Source organism: Larimichthys crocea, chromosome X, assembly GCF_000972845.2.
Source record: "Larimichthys crocea isolate SSNF chromosome X, L_crocea_2.0, whole genome shotgun sequence".
In the NCBI taxonomy this organism is placed as follows: Eukaryota; Metazoa; Chordata; class Actinopteri; family Sciaenidae; genus Larimichthys; species Larimichthys crocea.
The window spans coordinates 32,077,928-32,102,745 of NC_040020.1; the positions used below are offsets into that span (position 1 = coordinate 32,077,928).

The 24,818-nt window shown below is 39.0% G+C and overlaps 3 protein-coding genes across 18 annotated transcripts in view; all 3 read right to left on the reverse strand.

The window, feature by feature from the left end:
- Positions 1–3,074, reverse strand: part of LOC104930039 (slit homolog 1 protein-like) — a 60,429-nt gene extending 57,355 nt beyond the window's left edge. Inside the window, exons 1-2 of one of the 3 annotated variants that reach the window (XM_027283221.1) lie at positions 2,938–3,074; positions 2,009–2,391 (exon numbers count right to left, since the gene is read on the reverse strand). In XM_027283221.1, the coding sequence (XP_027139022.1) occupies positions 2,009–2,253 (245 nt within the window). In that variant the 5' untranslated portion in view covers positions 2,254–2,391; positions 2,938–3,074. Of the gene's footprint in view, positions 1–2,008 lie in introns of all 3 variants that reach the window. The other 2 variants (XM_027283220.1, XM_027283219.1) reach the window with 2 other exon arrangements.
- Positions 1–24,004, reverse strand: part of LOC104939516 (B-cell receptor CD22) — a 509,789-nt gene extending 485,785 nt beyond the window's left edge. For all 8 annotated transcript variants that reach the window (XM_027283228.1, XM_027283227.1, XM_027283224.1 and 5 more), the window contains exons 1-5: positions 23,855–24,004; positions 22,660–23,001; positions 22,334–22,540; positions 21,889–22,245; positions 21,444–21,668 (exon numbers count right to left, since the gene is read on the reverse strand). In XM_027283228.1, the coding sequence (XP_027139029.1) occupies positions 21,444–21,668; positions 21,889–22,245; positions 22,334–22,540; positions 22,660–23,001; positions 23,855–23,909 (1,186 nt within the window). In that variant the 5' untranslated portion in view covers positions 23,910–24,004. The remainder of the gene's footprint in view (positions 1–21,443; positions 21,669–21,888; positions 22,246–22,333; positions 22,541–22,659; positions 23,002–23,854) is intronic.
- On the reverse strand, positions 4,035–15,871 carry arhgap19 (Rho GTPase activating protein 19). 7 transcript variants are annotated; one of them, XR_003463021.1, is made up of 14 exons: positions 15,768–15,871; positions 14,537–14,811; positions 14,004–14,084; positions 13,478–13,687; positions 13,055–13,281; positions 12,573–12,659; positions 12,346–12,411; positions 11,999–12,205; positions 11,712–11,819; positions 11,120–11,233; positions 10,841–10,942; positions 10,127–10,214; positions 5,642–5,686; positions 4,035–4,225 (listed from the first exon to the last, which is right to left on the reverse strand). XR_003463021.1 is itself a non-coding variant. In XM_027283243.1 (13 exons), the coding sequence occupies exons 1-13, from the start codon at positions 15,809–15,811 to the stop codon at positions 4,211–4,213; spliced, it is 1,581 nt and encodes a 526-aa protein (XP_027139044.1). In that variant the 5' UTR covers positions 15,812–15,871; the 3' UTR covers positions 4,035–4,210. The 7 variants fall into 7 exon arrangements, 5 of the variants coding, with proteins under 5 accessions (XP_027139044.1, XP_010743009.2, XP_027139045.1 ...); XR_003463020.1 differs by having other exon boundaries at positions 10,127–10,217; XM_027283243.1 differs by lacking the exon at positions 10,127–10,214.
- Positions 24,005–24,818: the final 814 nt, after the last annotated feature.

Genomic DNA, 24,818 nt, shown 5'->3' on the forward strand with positions numbered 1-24,818 from the left:
AGTTACCATCTCAGTGATGTAAAAAGACAAATGTGCAAGTGGATCTGCAGGCTCACAGTTTTTTCCAGGCCATTTCTCTTTGACCAGGGGGCCTAAGCCCTCATCCACGATCATAAAGCTATCAGCCTCAGAGGGGAAAACATCCTCCACGCTACAGTAAACCAGAGAGGAGGAAGGATAATGTATCTCTGCTGGCACCCCTGACAATCATCAATTATTCACACACACAGGCACTCTAGAACCTGAAATAAACACACACACTTACAATGTACAAACACATACAAGTTCACTCTACACTGAGAGCCTCATACAGCACATACACTTAGAAAGGGACACAAACAGATAAAGTGTTTCCTTATTTATACACAGTCCACGCTGCCACGTTCTTTAGTTTCTAAAAGGAAATCTCCAATATAAGATTTTAACATATCTGTGACATTCTGGGCTCATCTTTTGGGTGCATCTGTGTTGTTTTTGTAAATAATTGGCATGAAGGTAGACAATGGATCTGATGTCACAACTAGATATTTCAGTCTAGTATTTCAGATTCAAACAGCAATGGATCGTTTCTAGAGATGCCAATTTTCTGCAACATCCCAAATTCATACAAAGAGAAATTCTCCACAGAACAGGCAGAGAGACCAATTAAGACGCCGACTGTACGATCAGCAGACCATGAAAGCAGCAACATTACATTAGGCTTTTTATTAAGTATGACTTTTTTTTATTTCTTTTTTTTACTGGAAAATTCAGTTTGTTCACGCTGCTTCTTTGGCTGTTATAGACACTATTGGAAACATGGGAAACCACCAACTGAACCAGAAATAGACGAGTAGGTTGGAAATATCAGCTGGTACATGTGCTAATATGATCCAAGTGCTAGTTTCAGTGTGCCAGTCAGTGACAAGACGTATGATTCCTGGAAGTCTCATCAAAATTGGATCAGTAGGGCAGCAATGACGGCCTTTCAAAGTTAGACTTTTATTACATTCCTCAAAGAGGCATGAAAACTGGATCTGCAGTGTCTGAGAATACAGCATACAGTAGGTAGCTAGCTAAATATTAGAATGATAAGAGATGCCATCAGACAACTTTGTTTGTATCTTGGAATGCAGCCTAAAAACAAATCAACCATCCGAATTTTGTCAGTGCTCCCTTTTTATCAATTTGATAGCTGCAATCATATTTACAGCTAAAAATAGGAATAAGATAAATTCTGAAATATGTTAATAACTTAGTTTTGTACCAACGTACATCAGGAGCACCCTTACTTACAAAATAGGGTTACACTCTTAGAGGAAGAGAAGCAACTAAAGAGAAGCAACATACACAAATAAATTGAGATTAAATTACACTTTTCTGAACCGTGCGCACTTATACTGGATAAGCTGAAACAAGATACAGAGAAGAACAGAACGAGAAAAGAGTCGGGGGAGAGAAAAAGCTCTAAAAAGCTATGCTTGTTTTGTTTTTTTGTTTTTTTTACTAAAAGATGATGAGGAATTTGTACAGCGGAACAGAAACAGAAATATCACATGTGTATTTGCAACAGAGAACAAATGCAGAAAAGGGCAATGATGCCGCAGACCAGCACTCTGCATCCTGGGAGTCAAGTGGAGAGTTGAAGTGTGCGTGTATACGTGCATGCTTGTGTGTGTGATATGAAGTTAAACGGGAGGAGCATGCGAGAAGACACACTGCAACAAACCACAAATACACAAAGATAATATGAAATAACTGCACTGATAATTACAGACTATTTTTTTCTTACATGCACACACACACACACACAACCCTTTACTCATTTCTCTCTCTCCATCTATATAAGACAGATGTGTGTACAACTTGTGTGTGAAAAACAAATACAGATATATGCCTGTATATGCCAGCAATATGCTGTCACTTTGAAGGATTCCCCTCATCTATCCATCTGTGAATATTTAGTCCTCAGAAGTATAGAACAATATGAATACACACGTGGTTAGTGTATTAACTACTCGCTACTCACAGCCTCTCAGTTCCTCTGGGGATGTTTTTGGGTACGGAGTGGATCCCCAGGCCATGGCAGTCCACCGTGTTCCCCAGGCAGCTGCAGTGAGTGGGGCACGCCTCCACACCTCCCTGTCCTGCCACCAGCACCAGGATGACCCATGCCAGCATCGTCCGCAGCCCAGACTGAAATGCCCGGCCTGGGGCCGCCACTATCCCGCAGCCTCCTGACCCAGCTCCATCCCCGCTTCTCCCAGCAGGCATCCTGCTCTCCTGCAGCACTCCACCACACTGCAGAAACCAGCCGACAGATCCTATCCCCCTTCCTTTACCTTCTTTCTCTCTGGGATGACTGACCACCGCCACCACCACTACAACCTCTTCCAAAAGTGGACAAAAATGCTGTAGTGTGAAAGTGCAATGAGTCAAATGTTTCAAGAGGCAGAGAGAGGCAGTAGCACAGCCAGGTGAAGTTCAGCTCGAACTGAACAGCTGCCACTTGATCCTAAAGTGGCCTTTCAGGGAGAGAAAGAGAGAAGGGCAAAAAAGACAAGTGTATCCTCTTCTTCTTCTCCTTCTTGTGTCCGGCTTTAGAGCTCCCACCAATTGGCTTCTCTTCTTCTACTCTCCTGTGTGTTCTCTGCTCTCTCTCTCTCTCTCTCTTGTGCAGCCGTACAGTGTGTTTGCCTCTCCCCTCTACTTTTCATTGAGTCATTGTGCACTGAACAGTGAGCCACTAGAAAAAAAAAAAAAGAAAAAGAAAGGGGGGGACTCCCTCACTCCCTCTATCTCACACACACACAGAGCAATCATCCATCAAAAGCCTTTACAAATAACAGCACATAGACTCCTCCCACACCCCCAACACCCCCACCCCACCAGTCACACATATACATGTACACACACACACACAAACACACACAGTAGCAGCACCCGGAGTGAACTCACATCTATTCAGTGACAGCAGTAGCGGGAGCCGCCACCTCCAGTGACGGCAGCCTTTTTCTCTCTCTCTTCTCCTCTCCCTTTATCTGTCTATCTCTCTCGCCCACATGCGCTCTCCTCCCTTGGGGGAAGAAAAGAGCCTAAGGCTGCATGGACATGATGAGAAGAGAGAGAGGGAGAGAGAGGAAATCGTGATCACACTGAAGCATCCGACCGGGACGCTCCAGTGACAATGTGAGGACAGAATAAGAGAAAGAATTTGTGGAGAGAGACATGAGTAAATGTGAAATAAATAAAGGAAGCGGTGGAGGGAGTTCGGCTGTGTGTTGAATGTGATCAGATTTTTTTTGTCACAGCTCTGTACCAGGCTTGGGGAGGGAGGGGGGGTTCTTGTGAGACTGGCATAACTGGAATGCCATAAGCTGCCACAGAGCTTACTCAGGAGTCTATTATGAATTCACTGGCAAGGCTCTGAAATTCAAATGGAGCCTGGCCTGGAGTTTTTTTTTTTTTTTTTTTTTTAATCTCCAGAGAAATGCTGGTTTCAGCTTTTGTGACTGCCATATTACCAAAAAAAAAAAAAGAAAGAAACTGAATCATGAGTGATGTGATGGAGGGTAGAGCCACCAAAACCTAAATCTACAACCAAAACAGTTTACTGCCTAGTTTGGGGTAAAAACAAAAACTATTTTTCATCATCAAATATTCTGTGCAGTTTTCCCCTCAATGAATATATTAAAGCTTAAGCTGCTTAAGCATGTCAGATTATAGTGAAAATTGACTATCCCAGTTTGCCAGAGCTCTAAGTGATACATTCAAATTGATATTTTGTCGAACCAATAATCCTAAAATATTCAATTCATATTGATATAACAGAAAAAAAGCAGCAATCTTATCTGAGGAGCTGAACCATGCAAATGTTGGTTGTGATAGGTTAAGTAGGTTCAAAAGGATCTCTGATACAGGAGTGTTCAGGCTTTTTGCAAGAAAGAAACAGATAAAATAACGTTGGACTATCATGCTGGGGTATCATTAGATTTACTCTGAATAACAGATTTGATTAGCGTTTGTTTGCAGTATAACGATGAGCAACTCGGGGGCACGGTTTACCCAGCTTTTTATTTACCACCATACATGAGTGATTATTGCTCGTGGCCTCACTTTGTCTTCTCCCTGCAGACTCGGTATGACGGGTTAATTTAACCAGGCGCTCTTCAGAAGTGATGGAAAACAAATTGGCCACAGGCAGGGCCCGTCTGCAGCTGAATTGAATGACTCACTCGGCGATAATCTGCAACAAAGGGAAGGACGAGATGTTGACATCTCCGGGGGGGTGGACCCCCTTATTTCTGGGACCATAATAGCTTTCTGAGACAGGGGGGGGTAGGGAGGCGGGGGGGCTTTTACTCCAGACGCGTCTGAATTGATTTCTGGAGGACATGGCAGATGCTTTTGTCTCAAACGCGTCAATTCATGAAACCTTCACATTTGGAAAAATCCCTACATTTAATATAATTTGGCACAAAAGCTTTGAATCCAACTAACCAGACTTGGCAAAAATAGCATGCCAATAAATACACAATGTGGTTAATTTAATCAATCAAGCCACCAGATTAAATGGGCGCCAACTACCCTACTGACGTGACTAACATACAGTTTAAACATTTCAAAGCTATATTCGCACATCCAACGGTTTCGACTGAAGGTGTGAAGGAAAATATTAGAGAATGTAAGACATTTTCTACCATGACAGCTCAATTAATTAAGCCTTTAACATTTATTCTGCACATCCCTTCTGTATTTTAAACTCTGGCAACCAAAATTACAGCATTAGAATTTTAGATTTTGTGATTTCTGCTTGATTAAATTTGCACACACATGATTTGTATGTTGCACGAAGCCTAACCTCCCTAAATTAGGATTAGCTCAAGGACATATAGAAATCAATCAAAACAAACATGGTGTCTTAGTTAGGTGTTGGGCCACCATGTGCTGCCAGAACAGCTTCATAAACATCCCTAATTTGATATTTTGATGGTGGTAGTGGTAAACACAGACTTTCACTCTAAACGGACAAGTGGACCTAACCCATGCCAGCAAACGAGGGAGAGTTTCTCTTCAGTTTGTCCTTACATACACGCTCATTAAACGTGCTCTGTCAACATCAATGTCTGCCCCTTTTTACTGATTTCTTTCCAACAGATCTAAATGCACATTTAGTCACTGTTCGGTATATCCTTTAATTTGTCACCTGTCTGTACATTAGGAGTCTACCATCTTATCAAACATGCCCCAATCATATTGGTTGGACAGGGTCAGGTTTAGACATCACATCAATGTTCACCACTGTGCACTTTTTATATCCCATCTTCAATCTGGAATGTGTCTGTTTAATTAAGCAATAGATGACCTGAATAAAAGCCTTGAAACAGTTTTACTGCAGGGGGAAACCTAATGCCCAGCTCTAATTAAGGAACCTGACAGATTAGATTTCCTTTCAGACATAGTTATAGTTAGCTATAGGTAAAGTTAATCATACCAAGGCCTTGCTTAACTGATGGTGTCAGTGTTCTACATTTTCTAGAGATATATATTATTCTAATGCAATAGAGTGGCATAGGTTTGGTTCCTTAAAGAGAAGTAGAAGCATAATCTTAAAATAACCATCTCTGATCCAGAAGAATCACTCTGCCTGCTGAATCCCTACCAGCTCCTGGGACACTTCACTGGTTGACCATGAACTTTGACCTTCCTGAAGGGGGAGAGAGAGATTCTCAATAAATATCAGTACAATTACTGGCTAGTATAATGTCGATTACATCATAACAGAACCATAGCATAGTGTATCTGTATGACTGTGGCTTCCTTAATTAAAAATAAAGACATATGATACACAATTAAATATATTTCTGTTCATGGAATGTGGAAATCAGGAAGAGTCTTTTTTTTGTGTCAGGCTTGAACTCACTGAATTGACACAGAAACTTGAAACTCTTGAAAAGCTAAAATGCAGTTTAAATAACATAAAACTAAAAATTGGTTGCTGGAATACTTTTATGACACAAGAAACTATTATAATTGTATATAGTCTACAAACTAACAATGCAAACTTGGGCTTTGTTATAGTTTTCATTTATGCCTCTGTGTAATCAGATAGCACCCTCTAGTGGGTGGTTCAATCTGTGACAGTATATGGTTGCTAAGGAGCATTTCATTCCACCTGACTAATTACTGTAGTGTAAACACTGGAAATTTTTAAAAATACGATTTAAAAAAAATGAATTCAAACATCAGCAAAAAAAAACAAGCAGACTTTCTGTAGGAAACATAAAAAAAGTTTTAATCCAAAGCAGTTCGCTAAGGAATCCAATGTACAGGGTTAACTTATTTTACACAAAAATTTAAAAAACAAAAAGGTTACCACAGTTTAAACCAGATGACGCAACAGTCACAGAGGAGTTCATAATTACACTGGAAGAGTTGTGCTTAGACAAATGAGAGGCTGATCCCCTTTGATATAATGACAATTCAGTGTGAAAAAAGTGATGTTTCTACACGTCTCATTGACCCTCATTAATTAAAAAAAAAAAAAAGAAAAAAGGTGCAACTAATCATTCAGATAATGTTTAAAGCGAGTTAAATCCCACCAATTTTTAACTGCAGTTCTGTTCTTCTCAGTGAACAGAAGAGCTCATCAGTGACCATGCACAACACGACAGTAGAGATCAGTAACTAAATGTTTCACATTAACATAAAGAGAAAACATTTTTTTAAAGTAATAAAAAAATAAAACACTGGAAGAGGCTCTGATGGGCTTTTTGTGTTTCCAAACACAAAAAACACTCACCTGGATAACACAACTTAAAAAAAGAAAAATGGAAAAAGACAATAAAATGTACCTGGCTCATAAATGTCATCCGCATAGACATTTGTTTTCCAAACAGCAATAAATATAACAGCATCCAATTTAGCTCCCTCTTAAAACTGCAGTCTGCAGAGAACTGAAAACGATAAGCCGTCATGACAAGTGGAAAAGACAGCGTGGAGAAATCCTATTTCAGTTTCAAAAGGCTGTTTGTCTGCCGAGATGAAGACTGTGTGAACAACAATATACTATAAAAACATAAAGAAGGCAAGCGTCCATCTGTACCTGACATTATCAGTCATATTCAATACCTCAGTCACTTTCAAAAAACCCATCGTTCCACATCCACAACACTTTCAAAAACAGGATGCACCAATAACAGATTCCTAACACACATAGATGAGAAAAATACAGAGAAAAATATTTCATACATGGTCTCAAAAACATTTCCAACCAAATTTTATAAATATGTTGTAATTGGTTGCATGTTACCACTAAAAGCATGCACATTTTCTCCAAATTCTACAGAAATTAAACAAATGCAGTTCAGGTTCAGGCTCATGTCTCCTGCAGAGGTGTCACTGAGAGGGGCAGAGGACCCTTGTCAGCTTTGACCTCTGACCTCCTTGTGGAGGAGCTGAAAAAAAATCTGCAATTTCTCCATCAAGAACTGAACTACTCGACTATTTGAAAACGGATTTAGTTCCGAGGGCTGAAACTGCTATTGGTGCACCGGTACTCACTGCACAACAAATTGAGCAAATATCAGTTAGGTCAAGCCATGAAGGGTAAAGCTGAAGGAACTGAGAACAGCACATGTAAAAATAGTGACAGAATTAAAAGGGACATTAAATTACATTTTTACTTTGTGTGAACACAATTCTGACAATGCACTGCCTGCCTGCAATCATAACAAACTATGAAGTGCAAAAATATTGACATTGTTATATTCCTCCTGTAAATTACTTAATGTTCCTTTATTCACACACAATCCTTAAAATAATGCATCATTCTCAACATATCTATTTAACCAGGTCGGGATAGCGTACGTTAAATTTGACACAAACTTTAACAGGCTTATGTTTTATCGTAATTATCATAGATCAATTGTTATTAGCATTAAATGTGTTAAAAAAATACTATTGAAATAGAAATGGGTGACAGTCTGATGTCCAATTATGTCGAGTTCCTGTCTTACTCAGGCTCATGTGTTATGAAGAGTATGGCCTCAGATACTAAACACATACCACGTTAAGAAGAGACTTGACTGTAACAGATTACTGCTCATTTCAACCAGAGTAAACTTACAAAACAAAAAACACTATCGACCTTCTTTTCAACCATCAATGTAACATATCCCTCAATCACTTTTGTTACAGCTGAAGACAAATGGACCTTGCATCACATGACTGAAGAGTAAAAAAAGTAAGTAAAAAAAAAGAAAAAGAAAAAAAGTAAAATAAAACCATCAAAAAATTGTAAATGTAACATTTCAAATCTGACAGATACACAAAGAGTCACTGTTTTCATAGTAAACAAGCCGGGGGTAGGATGAAACATTTGAAAAATAAAGTGACCTGCTCACTGATCAGCAAATCCAGTAACCAAAGAATTACAACATATCGTACCAAAAAAACAAACAAAAAAAACCAAACAAAAAAAAACATTTCCCAATGAGTCTAAAACCTAAAGACACACAGACTGTACAACATGTATAAATATTCTACACTCTGAGAGCTGAGTTTGCTAGTGGTCATAGATTCTGATACAGTAGCTAACAAAACAAGTTTCAAGTGATAATTGGCACAAGCAGGTCTGCGCCAGCAAAGCCAAAGCAAAGCAAAGCAAAGCCTCTGCTTACTGTTTAAAATCATTCACATTCAGGTAGAGCTAAGCGAGTCTTTGTTCAAAACAGAGCACCATGCAATGTGATGAGTGTTAATGCCTGTGTGAATAGTTTAACACATTTTAAAATATGAGCTATTAGCAGATCATATGGTGCAAACTTGTGGTTGTCCCAGATGGTTTGGTTATATGGAGGTGTTTAAAAGTTACAGTTATGATTTTTGATCATATCACCTACTTCTAATCCTATAATCCATCCACAAAAAAAACCTGAAATATTTCATAATACTAATGAAAGTTGACCATTATGTGGTATAAAAACAATTTAAAAAAATTAAGAATGTTATTTAAAAAAAATTTGAATTTGCATTTCTCACAGCAGCTGCTGCAGACTTTCACAAACCAAATGTCTTCTGTTCAGTTAAAAATGTGGCTGATCCACAATCCAAAATTTTATGTATTGAATCTTAACTTGCTAAAAAAAAAAAAAAAAAAAAAAAAAAAGGGAAAAAAGAAGAACTTGTCGATCTTGATACACAATTCACCATATTTACATGCTGGTCATTGTCCTTCGATGTCATGCCGAGGGTAGGAAATGCAGTTATTAAACAATAATGTACTGCTGTGCTGCAGGTTGCATAAATGTATGTATTTGTATGAATGTAAGGCATCTGACAAATCATTATCAGTCCACTACTTTCTGATTGATCAGCAACCAAAAAGAAAATTCAACAGTGATATCAGTGATATAAATCAACAGTGATATCAGGCAAAAAGGTATAGTATATCTAATAACACATTACCTATCTTTAAAAATGTAACGTTAGCATTCAACCAATTCCTAGATAATATTACTATTTGATCGTATTAGATGATATGATAGGAAAGGTGCAAATAATTTGGGAATATCAGTGCACAACTTGGACACAAGGGTGGGGTTAATAAATCAGGTTTAACTAATCAGAGACAGAGTAGGGAAGGGTCAAATATACGGTTTTATTCTGAAATATGGCTCAATGTCACTCCAGCTATTAGCCATTGTCTTTTCAGTTGCTGGTCAGTCGGGAAACAGTGATATCTGACATGTACATGATTTGCAGCCTGGAACACAGCAGTATTCAGCACTCAGAACGTTTAAAAGTATTTCTGGAGGCAAAAACAAACAAACAAACAAAAAAAAAATTGTTATCAGATACCTCATACTGAAGTCATAATAGCTTAATTGGAAATAGATTAATTTGAGCCCAATCATGCAACTTTACACTGAGGTAATCTAAGAAAAAAGCTACAGTGAAGGAGTTAATTCACTCACTCAGTCTTGATCAATGTCCAACAATGAAAAGAAAAGAAAAGAAAAGTTCCCAGCTTTCATTTGGCTGTTCTGGCCAAGACCAAAACTGCTATATATTAGTCACAGTTAAAATAGACTTACTACGATGAAAACACAATGACAAACAGGAAGAATAGTAATATTAATACTGCCCAAGTCCTGTCCGAGACGAGGAGACGGTGTCAGGTTTTACACCGAGATCTCAGGAGAGAAACACATCCTGGCCACAGAGGGAGAGTCCTGCTGAGAAATGAATGGAGCAAGGAGAGAGACAGAGGTGGAAGTGTGGATGGATGAATTGTGTGGAAAAAAAAGAGTATGAGTCTATGTCCAGGGCATACAACACTGGTTGTACAATCTAAGAAAACACAAGTAGATTGACATCTTACATTTTCATATAGTTATACCCTTGTTACAGTATGTTCCAGTAATAACTGGCCGTAACAACCCTTCTGACTCCAAAAAAATAAACAAGCTGACAACAGCCATAATGCCAAACTGAAAGCTTCAGAAAAGTTACGCGACGTCAACCAACAGGTGCCGTCACGGTGGTTTTAGACCTAGAAACCATGTCTTGTCTTATCTGATGTCATGTGAAAATGTGTTTCTTTTTTAAAAATCAAAATACAGGTTTCCAAAACTCTGCTCAATAAAAAAAAGTCACTGTGAATTGTGTTTTTATGTCTTGGTTCTTGCTTTAAAAAGAATGAATTTACAAAACTGCAGAAAAACATTTTAAAACATTGGTTTATGCAAAATAAGCAATAATTAACTAGGTTTGCATGCATTGCTCTAAATGCATGAACAGTACTTGGACAGTGATTTCTGGGGGTTAGATGAAGAAGAACGGGAAAACTGTGTCATACCTTTGAAACCTTCAGAGCTTTGTCCTTACTGAAAGTAAAGTCTGGGTTTTTCACCACCAGACCAGCCTTCCCCAACATAGGACCATTTAATGGGCTGTTCACCTGAACACAGAGACAACAAAATAACACTATTATTTTTGATATATTATATTTGAAATTTTTGTTATGTCAGTGTCAAACTGTATGAAGAACTGCAGAGAAAATGTATCATAAAAAAAATAATTAAAAAGGCACATTAGATAATGTCACGTAAACGTGGTAAGGGAAAAAAAGGCTCACTGCTTGCAGGACAACGTTCTCTTTGCCATGTTTTCTTCCTGCTCTGGTGACAGTATCAGGGGAGAGGTGTCTCACCCGCCTCTCTGCTGTCAGCTGCTCACCACGAGCTTTGCGCTGTGAAAAACAAGATGTAAAAGGTTGGTTTAGCTAAGAGAATATATGTTATGTTAAGTGACAGGTCATAATTTCAGTAATTTCACAGAGTGAGCTTTGGCAACTCCTAGTGGGGGTCAGAACCCCCAGGTTGGGAACTAGTGAACTAAAGAATACTGACTAATTGAGTACTAATTTGATTGATCTACAAACATGTTCACGACAGCTTTAAAAAGGTTTCTACAGATATTTTGGAGTACTTCCATCTACAAGGGCCTTAGAGAACTAGATTACTGGCTAGTAATTCCTGATGAAGTATGAATACTGATTAGGTCTCCTTATGTATTACATTAATACAGTATGTGCATTGACTTTGAGTTATAGGGACACAGCATTATCCCTTTCATGCTCTTTAAGTTAATGAAATGTGGAAATGATCAGGGTTGTTTCTTAAACTTAAATGTTTGTTCTACTGCACATTGTGACCAGGATTTAGTACCTTGATGAGACCACCAAAGGAGCGGGAACGGGGATGTTTCTTGCTGGGAGCTGGGGGGGCCTGATGGTTCTCGTTAGTAGGCGTCCTTGAGGTCGTCTGTTTGACTAACTGCATTTAGCAAAGAGAGAACGACACTTGTTATGTTTAAGAAATTGATCAAACAATCTGTAAAATCAAATGACTTAAACTTGGAAAGTTTAACTGCAGGAGACGCTCATTTTTCTACATTTATGTTTTCAGTTCAACCAGCTGATCAGTGAAAAAAAAAAAAAAGCCCAGAAATCAACCTGTCGGACAAGTTTCTTCTTCTTGGCGGAGTCTGGCATGTTGTGGTGGACGTGTCTGAAGAGCTCCTTCAGAGCCTCTTCTGTGTATTGTTGCGCTGGTGATTGGCACTGCTCCTGAGAGCTGGGGCCCAGAACAGCCGTCCTCTTCAGGGGCAACGCTTTCCGCTGAGCGGGAGAGCTGGTCGCCGCCAGCAGCTCCAGGTCATCCTGAGTGAGGAGAGAACAGGTCAGTCCAGTTTAAATGAAAACAATTTCATGATATAAAAGAAACCCTGCTCATCATTCTGTTTTGTGTTCATGTTGGAGAAAAAAAAAAAAGTGCTTTAATGTGGACCCCCTCCACTAACCTTAGTCTGCAGAGCCTTAGTCCCAGTGAAATGCACTCTGGCATAATCCCGCAGGTAGACTGGAGCCTGAACAACACACATATCACCACAAATTATCCATTTGACCAGTCAAATATTATGTTTCTAGAGCCCGACTTGCTTCTGTGCTTTATTCTGCATATTTTATCTGCATATTGAACTAACCTATGTTAAAACAGTGATTGTTCATGTGTGTGGTCAATAATCACCCTGAAGAGTTTCTGTGAGTGTTTGATCAGGAAGGCCATGCTGTTGTTGAGTTTCTTCAGATTGTCCTTTAAGTCACCAGCTGTCATCTAGAGCAGGACAGAAACGAAGTCAGAAAAACGCTTAATGCTGCATTGGGAAATTTTTGATCACTATGGAATGCTTCATCAGCAGCTAGCAATTGCATTTGTATATTTATATTTGTTTTTGTTTTTTTAATAAAGCATTTTATGTCACCTTGACCACAAAATACACCATCATGCCTTCTGTCTGCCACAGCAACTTTTGTAATCAAACTGAATGTTTTTCAAATCCTGAACATAGTGGCTTCAGGGATAATGTGGAAGTATGTGGCAGTTTCAGGCATTTTTTCTAAACGACTGTGCTCTTAAATTGGGCAAAAATAGTCTCGATCTATGATTTGTATCATATTCACAAAGCCTTTGGTCTGTGAATCCTTATTATGTAGTTATATAAGTCTTACATGTCTGGGCCAGAGAACATGTGGGGCAAACATCAGTGCCAGGTTAAAGGCCGACATCTTGTTCTTGTCTTGCTGCTTGGCGGTGTAATAGAGCAAGTCCAGCAGTAGTTTGAGGAGTGAGCGGTTGGCCTGAGGTAACAGCAGGAAGAGTAGCTGTAGGGCCTCTATTTGACGCTCCTTGTTGGGTATCGCAGTCTTGTTGCCGTGTTCGTCGAACAGAGTCATATCTGGAAGAGGGACAAGGGTGGAGGAAGTACAACAGTTCTACATCAACAGTTTTACTAAAAATCACCTACAGCCTTGTTCCCTCCTGCATGATTGAAACATTTAAAATCCTAGAAAATGTTTGCATCATCTTTCTTTCATCTTTCATCTTGCTCTAAAATGAGAACATAAATAAAAGTACAACGTGTGTATTCATACCAGCTATCTTAAGGTGTGCGTGGAAGTGTCGGTGTGTGAGCAGGGGCTCGGGCAGCTCTCCCAGGAAGGTCTTGAGCAAAGTGGCCACATCATTGGGGTGAAAGTCTCCAGACTCCAGGTCAACATCAGCCCCGCTGTTGAGGAGCTCCTTCAAGGTCTGCTGCCGAACACTGTTTCCTGGCACTCGAAACAGACCCTCCACATGCAGATCTGAGTACGTAAAAGCAGATGGGGTCAGTGAGTAAAAACTTGATTTCAAGCCAGTTTGATCAATCTAGTCGCTCAGTCATTCTTGAAACTTTTTTTTTATTATTCATGCTAATTAGGATAAATGGAAAAACATGCCACCAACACTATTCAAAGAAAAAGAAAAAAAGTAAAATGGATTATTAGCAGACAAACAGGTTTTGTTATTTCTTTATACACTAGCAAGCAGTTACTGATATTGGCTTCTCAAAGCCACAGTGGTGGGGATGTAAAAACACCTTTTATGAAGGAAGCGGCGGATTATATTTAGATGACTCACTTTTGGTGAGGTACTCAATGAGCTGGTAGATTTGGGCAATGCAGCTCTCTGTCAGTGGGGTTCCAAATACAACACCTTTATCTGTGAAAGTAAAAGGAGAGATGAGAGTGAGCAATACTATTAAAAGCTCTTCCATTTGTGCCACATGTGCCTTACACTAGGACAGTCTCATCATAAATGAGCGGAGCCACACAGGTTAAAACACTGACATCAAAACAAAAGGACAAGTCTGATGACATCTCATCCACCAGATTAAAAAATAACAAAAAATAAAACATGGAAGATGTAACCAAACCAAACTGAAACTCAGCGCATGTTTAGAGCTGAATGTTAAATTATACTGGTAAAATGTGAAGTGGACTTAAAGGAGAAACAGCGATTCACTGAGACGATCTAAAGTGTTGACATGGAGATGCAATCCAGATGGTCTTAAAATTGCTGTAAATATGAATGTATATACAAAAACAAAGACGAACATTCAATGTGGCTATTGGTAGTGGTAATATCTAGATGTCACCTAGGTGACCTCTGACCTTTGCGCTTGAGGAAGTTGAACGAGCGAAAGAAGCCTCCATTTCCACCAGTTGGGGTCTTGGGGCTCTCCTCACCCAGGAGCTGTGCAAACTCTGTCCCAGGAAGATCAATAAGGCGAGTGATGTTACTAAGCACCAGCTCCAAGAAAACATCAGGGTTCTCATGGCGGAGCTTCTCCACAAAAAAGTCTGGGTTGAAGATGACAGGTGGTCGGCCCGCACGAGAGCCCCCCGGTGATTCCTCATGATTGATCACCATGCTGCACACTGGACCTCTGAGGGGGAAGACACAGGAAGATTACAAAAACAAGTCATTTAGGTAAAAAAAACACAGATGTGCATACTACGTCCTAATAAGGAGGTGGACAAATTTCATGTACACATGAGCAGTGTAATAGACCAAGTTCATATAACCAAGAGCCACAGAAAACATACAACAAAAGGCTGCAGTAACATTACTACTAATAACAAGTGCATTGAATATAATGCACAATTCAAGTCTGCACTGAAAACCAACCTGTAAAACAGCCTTTTCTATCTGATTCAATTGCATTGTCCTATTTTAACCTGTTTTTAACGTTGTATTCTTGTTGTATTCTTTTTGTTTGTTTCTGTTATTTGCTGTCTACTCTCATTTATTGTAAGGTGTCCTTGGGTGATAGAAAGGCGCCTATGAAATAAAATGTATTATTATTATTATTATTGTTCATGTGAAAAAATAGTCCCCCTTAACTTCTGAATTCTGACAACAACATTGGCACCTAAGCCCTCATACATTACCTCAAAGTTGAATCTACAGCTTTGAAATTTTTCAACAAAGCTTGAACAGAGCCATTGATATTGTGTTGGAGCACAGTGCTGCGCTGCTAAAGCTAAAGTTAGCGAAGTCCTAAACGTAATTCACGTTAGTTAACGTATAGTTTGCTCACGCAACGTTACCAACTCAATCTCCAGATAACGGTGCCAAGTTGTAAGCACATAGATCACACAAGTTGGAAATAAACGTGTAGATTGTGCTAACAACAACGTCTGACCACCAAACGTTACGCAGCTGTCGCTAGGCAGCGTTAAATGACCGAAGAGTGACAGCCGTTGTCAAGGAGTCTCACCAACGTACGTTTGTCCCTCCCGTTTTAAATCGCTCACGTTCAGCGTGAACAAAGTTAACTGCGTGGATGTAAATTAAAATTAAAAACGCATCAATGTCAAGTCTCAGCTCGTTTTCTTTTACCTTCTATTCTGTGTGTTTTCATCGACATCTTTGTCCGCAGCCATGTTCAGTTTGAATCCTCCGCTGTTATGCCGCAGGCCCCGCCCTCCTCGACGGCCATTGGTGGTTTGTCAAAAGTGGGCGGGACACGTGAGCGCCGATTTGCATGTCTCTTCGCTGTGATTGGTCGGTTTGAATTCGGTAGCTGTTTCAAGAGCAAAACAACATCTGTATGCAAAATGTAGCCAAAGGACCAGCAGCTGCACAAAAAGTGAAAACATCCGGAGCCTGCTAAATAAATAATAAACCCTGATCGCGATAATGTCGTCACCACCATAGCCGCATGTGATATGACGTCACGCCATTTCAAGCGTCTCTATCTGCTATTTAATATCAATGATTAAACAGAAGCAGGACCATAAAAGTGTCACATGATTGGATCTGAGGATTTTTGGATAACAATAGGAGAAGGTTACATAATGGGCCCTGCCTCACTCAGGAACTCCTAACTGGAAATGAAGGCAGTCAGATACACTGACTGATCCACTAGTATTCCGAGATCCACTAATAATGTCACATTGCTTTGTTTCTTGGTCTTTCAACACTTCGATGTGCACCGACCACAGGCCGAAGGGTGGAGGAGAGACGAGATGAAACAAGGTGGCATAAAATAGAGCAATGAGAAAAGCCTGTGTGTCCACGTTGTGTTTACAGCTTGTTTTGCTTCCTCTGAGTGGCCAAAAAACAATTTACTACTGCTTTAATTGTGTCTATTTTATCTTTGACAAGTGTGTAGACATACTTTTAGGGGTGTGTGCAAGACAGCAAGGCTAGACTGCAGACCTAGACCTAGTGACCAGAAGGTATCGCACTACTGATACTACTGATGTTTTTGTTTATTTGTTGTTCCACAGTTGCATTCATGATGATGAGCTCTACTGAGCTTCACTTCTGTTTCAAGATCTTTTCTGTTATGAGTTTTCTATGTATCATTGATTAATTATAGTTAATAATAATTAACTGGAAAATCAGCTTCATTAAGCAGTTACTTGCTGTTTTAGGGCGTGCATCGCCAGAGTAAAGGTTTTGTTACATTAAGTTTTATTGATGGACAAATGATGGTAAAGTGAAAAACAAGCCAGAGTAAACAAACTGGTTTACATTTTATTTTTTCATCACTGTTAAATACAAACATTATTCTGGATGATAAACACAAAAAGATTGTTTAAAGCTGAAATCTGAAACTTTCTACACACTGTCGCTCTCTGCATCAATGAGAGGGAACTGACACGATAAACTACAGAGTTGTTGTAGAAGCTGGGTGTTCATTTTATTCACCACGGCAAAACTTTGTAAATGTTTTGGCTAACAAAATGTGATAGAGCTGACAGAGGTTCTTTGATTTCAGTATATCTAAATATGTACTGCACATGCTGTGAAACATTGTGACTATTTCTTAAAAGCAATTCATCATATTAAAACTTAAAATAGCATTTTGCAACGGTTAACATATGTACTTTACCTGCACAGGTAAAATAAAGCTTTCAATCTACTCAAATATTCTGCTTACATACTGTTCCTGACTGCCTGTGCTGCTGACTCCATCGTGCTGCTGCTACTGAAAAGTGAACATGAAAACTTTTGGAGTTGAAGGTAAATGTATCCACTTCCTCCACAGCCTCGCTCTGCACTGAACTACTCCAATGTACTCTTCTCTGTTTCCATCCAGGTGAGTCCCCTCTGCTTTGACTGCATCTGAAGAGAATCACATTAAGTTTTGGTGAGCTGTTTCTCAGAAATGTAACTAGAAAGTTGTTTTGAGTTTGTTTATATTCATGCAGCGGACTCAAACCTGACTGACCTTCACACCAGGTCTTCAACCTCCTCTGTGTCTTCTGCCTCTGCTGCACTGACTCTGTTCAAGGCTGAGACGTTTATATAATCAAGACCAGAGTCCAACTGATGGGAAGAGACAGCAAGATGAGAGTCAAAGGCCCCATATATTAAATATGATATAAAACATATAACAGATCACAGATATTACTTTGATATAAAAATGGCATGACATGTTTTAAGAAAAAATGTTTCCTAAAATTGTTCTTTGGTAAAACAAAAAAACAAAAAATAATATATATGTGGCTGTGTGGAGGTAAATACACACTGTGGTGGTTTCTATTAAGAAAGATGTTAGAATCAAGTTGTATGTAAAATGTCTTAATGACCTCATATATGAACAACACATGAATGAAGTCTCTGAATGTATAAACCAACAAATTATAACCCTTTGATAGAGTAACCTCTGTCACTGTGGCCAAACATCTCTCTCACCTCCATGGTCTCTATGGGTTTATTTGGTTCAGTGGAGGAGCACAGAGTTTTCTTCTTCCTGAATTGAGTCCAAAAATAAACAAAAGTTCAATCCCAACACTATAAAAATAAAAAAAATAAAAGATTAGTGATAGAAATTATTATTTTTGTAGTTTCACCTCATCCACAGATAAACCAGAGGCAGAGGAATCAGCATCACAAAAAACAGTATCCACCTGGTGATGTCTATTATCATAGTTATCATGGTCGAGTTCCCTAGAAATGTATTTAGACAGTTATTAGATATGCCTTACTGGACCTCACTAGTAGAGTTTGAGTCATACATTAGTTTGCCAGGTGATACTCTCTGTTAATCAGCCAGTTAGTGTCATGGAGAAATTTACCTGCTACAACAATCGGGTATAAGGTGGAGTTATGACGTCCTCTTCTGTTCTGGGCTTCACAGTAATAATTCCCACTGTGTTCAGGTCTGAAGTCAGTGATGGTGAAGATCTGTCCTGATGCTTTTGGTGAGTCTTCATTCTCCTTGTACCAGGTGTAATCAGCTGCTGGGTTAGCATCACTGCTACAGGTCAGAGTCACTGAACTGTTCTCCACTATCTCAGCAGAGGGACTCACTGACACAGAGGGAAGCCTTGGAGGATCTGGAGGAAAATAAATACAACTGATTTTAGGCAAAGGAAAACTGGGTTGTTGTTTGAGTGCCACCTACAGGTAGAGACACCAAAGAGAATCAATAATAACACAAACAGGAGATGTCATCATTTATTTGATACACTATCCACTGATGATCCACTTATAAGATAAGATAAGATAATTAATGCAAGTGTTGTGACCTCATTACTCTCTGCATTAGTCCATGATTGGTACGTCTCTCAACATATAAATATAAAGCATTACTCTTTTACTCATTATCCAGCAGCAGGCCGTGACCGACAGTGACCACAATCTATAAACAATAACTATATAAATGGCAGGTGAGTACACTATTAAGATTTTCTTGAAAATGTTTAAAAACTATCACTGAAAACATGTGATTTTTACTTTAGAACGTGACATTGCTTCTACCAGCCTAAAATTCAAAGTTCATTTATTTATCATTCTACAACACAGGGTTAAAATCAACTTGCAAGAAAATGTGAAATGTAAATAATCCCAAGACATGAAATGAGGGGATGAATAAATAAGTCATAAAACAGGAAATTTAACAGATGTTTACATCCATTGTCTGTACTTATACTGAGTATGAAAGTGATGTGTATTTATACTGAACATCTGTGTGAGTTGTTCTGGCCATCAAAGACATTTGAAGTGACCCAAAATATTTTCTATTCACATAACTGGTGATAATAGCTTGCTAGGTAATTTACATCAATTGTTACTTATCAGTTTATCTATTTTTTTGCTAATATTAGCTACCTTAAAATGTGACTATATTAATGTTGCTTCTATTTTTTAAACAAGATATGTGTAATATGATATGTGACAGTAACAGGTTGGACTTAAAATGGGTACTGCAGTCAAAATTAAAAATACTGGAGGGGTTGTGTCTGCCGACTCCCTCCACCCGAAACTCAACAAGTGCAACATGATTTATTTCATGTACCAGTGTTTACATCTGAGTGTGACTCCAGTCTGTGTTGCAAAATAATGGCAGCAAGTTTAGTCTTGTTTCTTTCTTTCTTGCTTTCTTTCTTTGAGAGAGAGGCGGAGAGAGAGCTCTGGTTGAGTAGTCTGGAAGCCAGTGAATCACAGAAATAACATTAAAATTAACAATAACATTACATTTTCTGAAACCACACAATAGTAATGTGGTAATAGGTGATGTTTTTGGACACTTTTTTGATGGAAAAACATCAGTGAAGTTTGACCTGGCCAGTACTCCCTACTGACCCTTCTGCACACTGGAAAAAGCTTAAACCTCCTGCAGCGAGAGCCGATAGGGACAGTAACTTTAACAATTTGTCACTTTCATACAGTATATATTATGGTGGAGATATTTTCTAATTTCAAAGAGGAAAAAATTTAAATGAAAATTTTAACGGAAGAAAAAAGGTGCAGAACTTAGGAAGGATCAGTTTCTTAAGTTAATCACATAATATGATGGACAGGTGTCTGACAGACAGGCCTATCATTACACACAGACAGAATTTGCTGAATCTGTTTTCCTCTCACTCATAATGTATTCAGACTCTCTTCTATGTTGGCAGTACTGTGCCAAGATCAACCACCACCAAACACACAATTCATTGTAAAAAGTAGGAAAGTAGGAAATATTAATGTTCTGTACTCACACTGGACATCTATAAACAGAGATGAAGAGTCGATCTGTCCATGTTGATTCTCAGACTTGCAGTAGTAGTTCCCTCTGTCCTCAGAGCTGATGGAGGTGAAATGATAGATGCCTGTTGATCTCTGAGGCAGCTTTTGCTTCTCTTTGTACCAGGTGTATTTAGCTGCTGGGTTAGCATCACTGCTACAGGTCAGAGTCACTGAACTGTTCTCCACTATCTCAGCAGAGGGACTCACTGACACAGAGGGAAGCTTTGGAGCATCTGGAGGAGATAAATTAACAGAGATTATTGTAGGTTAAGGATGTGTTACTACAGTAGCATGTATGACATTTAAATGATTAACTGTGAATAGCTGTGTGTAGCAGCATTTTAGACTTAAATAAACTCTTTCACTCACATTTCACATTAACAGAGATGGATTCAGATGTCCTCCTCCCCAGCACGTTCTCAGCTGTACAGTAATACTCTCCAGAGTCAGAGGACTGGATGGATCTGAAGACGAGCTCTGCTTCTTTACTGAGAGGTTGAGGGTCTGGATCTCCATTCTTCTTGTACCAGGTGTATTTAGCTGCTGGGTTAGCATCACTGCTACAGGTCAGAGTCACTGAACTGTTCTCCACTATCTCAGCAGAGGGACTCACTGACACAGAGGGAAGCTTTGGAGCATCTAGAGGAGATATGAACATGAATTACTTAAAGATTAGAATATGTATCACAGATTATTGTCTATTTTAAAATGTTAAAATGTGTTTTCTTTGTTTCTTCATCACAGCCTGCTGAAATCCTGTTAATTTGTAATTTTCAACAACTCCACACATTCGCCCCAATAATGCTGCTTATGTTCAGGTCCTGTTTGTTCAGACATTTATGTGTCTCAGATAAGTTATGGTTATGCTATAAAGTTACAAAGTATTATTGTCATATGGCAAATCACCTCTTTGTTATGTTAGTCAATAATTCTCTTGAGTTTAGTTTATCTTTTTGTTTCTGTAAATAATTCTGCAGCGTCTTCATGAAGTTTTAGAAAACTGTGGATGTATGTTGTTTTTTTCCTGACACAGAGGAGTAAACTCACACACTGAAGGAGAGCCGTAATTCTCATGTCCTTTCAAAGCACAAGAGATGACGTCTTCAGGATGAAACCAGTCTTTATAAGAAGATGTCTCCTCTCTGACTTTCTGTCCATTCTTGAACCAGACGTAGGAAAGACGACCAGCTGGACTGCAGCTGCTGTGACACTTCAGCTCTGCCTCAGCATAATCCTGGTGAACTGATATTGTGTTCACCTGCACCTGTAGAGCTTGATATGAGAACATAAACAATATTATTAATACTTTAAAAGAAATCAATGATAGATGTACATACATGTCATCACAACAGTTACTATTCACAGAAACAGTAGTGAGCATTAGTAACTACACAACAGTAATAAACTCATGATGATGGGTCATTATAAATATATTCAGTGTTTTTAAATATACTATGTTGGTGTATTTACATCAGTTTGTGTTCATCAGTACCTGTGACAGTCAGAGTTGTACCAGGTAAAATACTCCTCCATTCAAAGCTTGTTGTTTTGAATTTGAAGTGATACTGAGCTGAATCACTCTCTCTCAGGTCTCTGATTCTCAGAGTGGAGCGTCCTCTCTCTGTTTCAAGGACCTGAACACGACCTGCATACAGGGAGTCTTCACTAAGGTCCTCAGGCTGTGACGGGCTCTGCCACTGATCACTACGTTCAGGACTGAACCAGAATTTAGACGTGATGGATCCATCATAGCTGTTGTATGTGCAAGAAATGTCCACTGATGAACCTTTGAAGGCACAGATGCTTCTGTCAGTGTACGTCACTCTGTTGCAGTTTTGACCATGAACACCTGAAAGATAAAACAATGTCTCCATATTAAAAATACATGTAGTTATAACATGTAGTTACGTCAGTTGAAGACTGTAAAGTAAACTCACACACTGGAGGAGAGACGAGATCCCCACATCTGTTTACAGCACAGGAATAACTGTTTTCATAATTATAGGTGTTTAATTGTAAATATGAAGATGTTTGTGCTTGAACTGTCTGTCCATTTTTGTACCAGATGTAGGAAGCATCATAAGGTAGAAGATAACTGCTGTGACACCTTGCCCATTGATATGAAGATATTCTCACCTGCAGATCTGGATTTATGAAGAAGGACCAGGAATGTTATTTTAGACAAACCTGTACACACACAACATATTTATATCATTATTCATTAGGTGTTTTGAAAATAACTAACATGTAAATAAAATGTTACCTGTGACAGACAAAGTGACTCCAGGTAAACCAGTATGTTTTCCTGATGGATGGTTTGTTATGATTCTGAACTTGTACTCAGCTGAGTCGCTCTCTCTCAGGTCTGTGATTCTCAGAGTGCACTTGTTGTTATCACAGATATTCTGCACACGACCTGAATACTCTGAGTCTGTTGTTAGATCCACAGGTCCTGTTCCTTTCAATTTAGTAAACCAGAATGTTTTCTGAACTGTTAACCAGGATGGGTATCTGTATGTGCAGCTCATTTCCACTGTTGATCCTTTTGAGGCACAGATCTCAGTAGAAGTGTAAGTCACTCCCCAGCTATTCTGACCCTGTATCACTGTAACACAGAGCAGAGCAGAAACTACAATCAGACTCAAAACAACATCAGTAGGTTGGAAACGATGAACCGGGGACGGCTGCACCGCGGCCGCTAGAGCTGACAAGCAGGGGCCACAAACTAGCAAATCTGAAATGGACCAAAACAGTGTCGACATTACAGAGCTAAATAAAGTAAAACAGCCAAAACCAAAACAAGTAGCTGAAAGACACAAAAACACTGTGTAGAACTGAGAGGAACTGCAGAGTCAGGTAATAATTCTCTGTGGCTTCATTTACTACAAGCAACACCTTCCACGTTATACAGTCAGTTTAAACCAACTGTTCACGTATACATAATCATTTGCTCAAATATTTCTGTTATCCATGTCATTTTTTTGCAAGTGAAAGATTCATATTACTTTGTATTTCCTGTATTAATGATGCTATTATGAAGCTAACAGCCTCTATATTCATCATATTTACTGCAAATACAGAAGTTGAGTTTAGAGGAAGTCAGAACGATGCAGGAAGTTCCACAGAACAATTCATTTTATTCAACAAATTATTTTGAAGATTGTTTCTTCATGTACAGTCACTACTTATCCACACTAACAACTTTCATAGTGCACAACACCTCAGTTTATAAAGTTTATAATGTTACGGTATCAGTGTACAGAGAAGCTGCTGGTGTAAAAACAGACACAGCTCTCTGTTTGTCGTCATGTAAAGACTTCAATTCAAAGAAAGACAGGAGATCACACCACACTGCATAACATCACACATCAAATGTTTTTATTTACTTTAAACGCACCTTCCTCTGAATTTCTGAAGGGTGCTAACTGCTTTACAGTATAAATGTAGATGTACAGTACCTTGTACAGAGAGAAGGAAGACAACAAATACACTCGCTGGTGCTGTTAAACTCATGGCTGCTCCTCACGTATCGTTAAATCAGCAGGTCGATCACATGAGAAATACTGTGTGTCAGTTAATCACAATAAATGTGTCTGCATCAACGAGAGAGGATCTTGTCTTTAAAGACAGTTTGTCACTCTGTGGTTGGTGGAGTGAGTGTGAAAGACACCCAAGCTGTAAAAGGCAGCCTGGCTTCCTTCCTCTTAAGGTTATTAACGTGAGAGATGAATGCCTGTAAATGGCCAAATTGAAACAAAGAAATGATAACTACAGACAGTATGCATAAAAACTGTGATGGATCAACTGAACATTAAATGTACCCTTATCTAATGATGATGCACCATTAAAGGAACAGTTCCAGGCCTCCTGCCCTACAGTCTTGTTGAACCTGAAAACTGACCCTCCTCTGGGTCCCCTTCTGTTGGCTCGCTCCCATCATACCAGCTGAACATAGACGTTAGATTGCTGATGCTTCTAATTCAACTAAAATACTTAAATACACAAACAACCATCTATAAACAGACATTTTGACCACTAGTAGAGCTATGGAGCTGTGCTTTATAATTGGATACATGTCTTGTTTGTATTGTGCAGAGGGAAGGCAAACATGAACCAGCAAGCACACAGGTGAGGCATTACACTTTTCTGCACTCGTGTGCAGCTCCTCTTCTCCCATCAAGACAAAGTGGAAAATCAGCTTCATTAAGCAGTTACTTGCTGTTTTAGGGCGTGCATCGCCAGAGTAAAGGTTTTGTTACATTAAGTTTTATTGATGGACAAATGATGGTAAAGTGAAAAACAAGCCAGAGTAAACAAACTGATTTACATTTTATTTTTTCATCACTGTTAAATACAAACATTATTCTGGATGATAAACACAAAAAGAGATTGTTTAAAGCTGAAATCTGAAACTTTCTACAT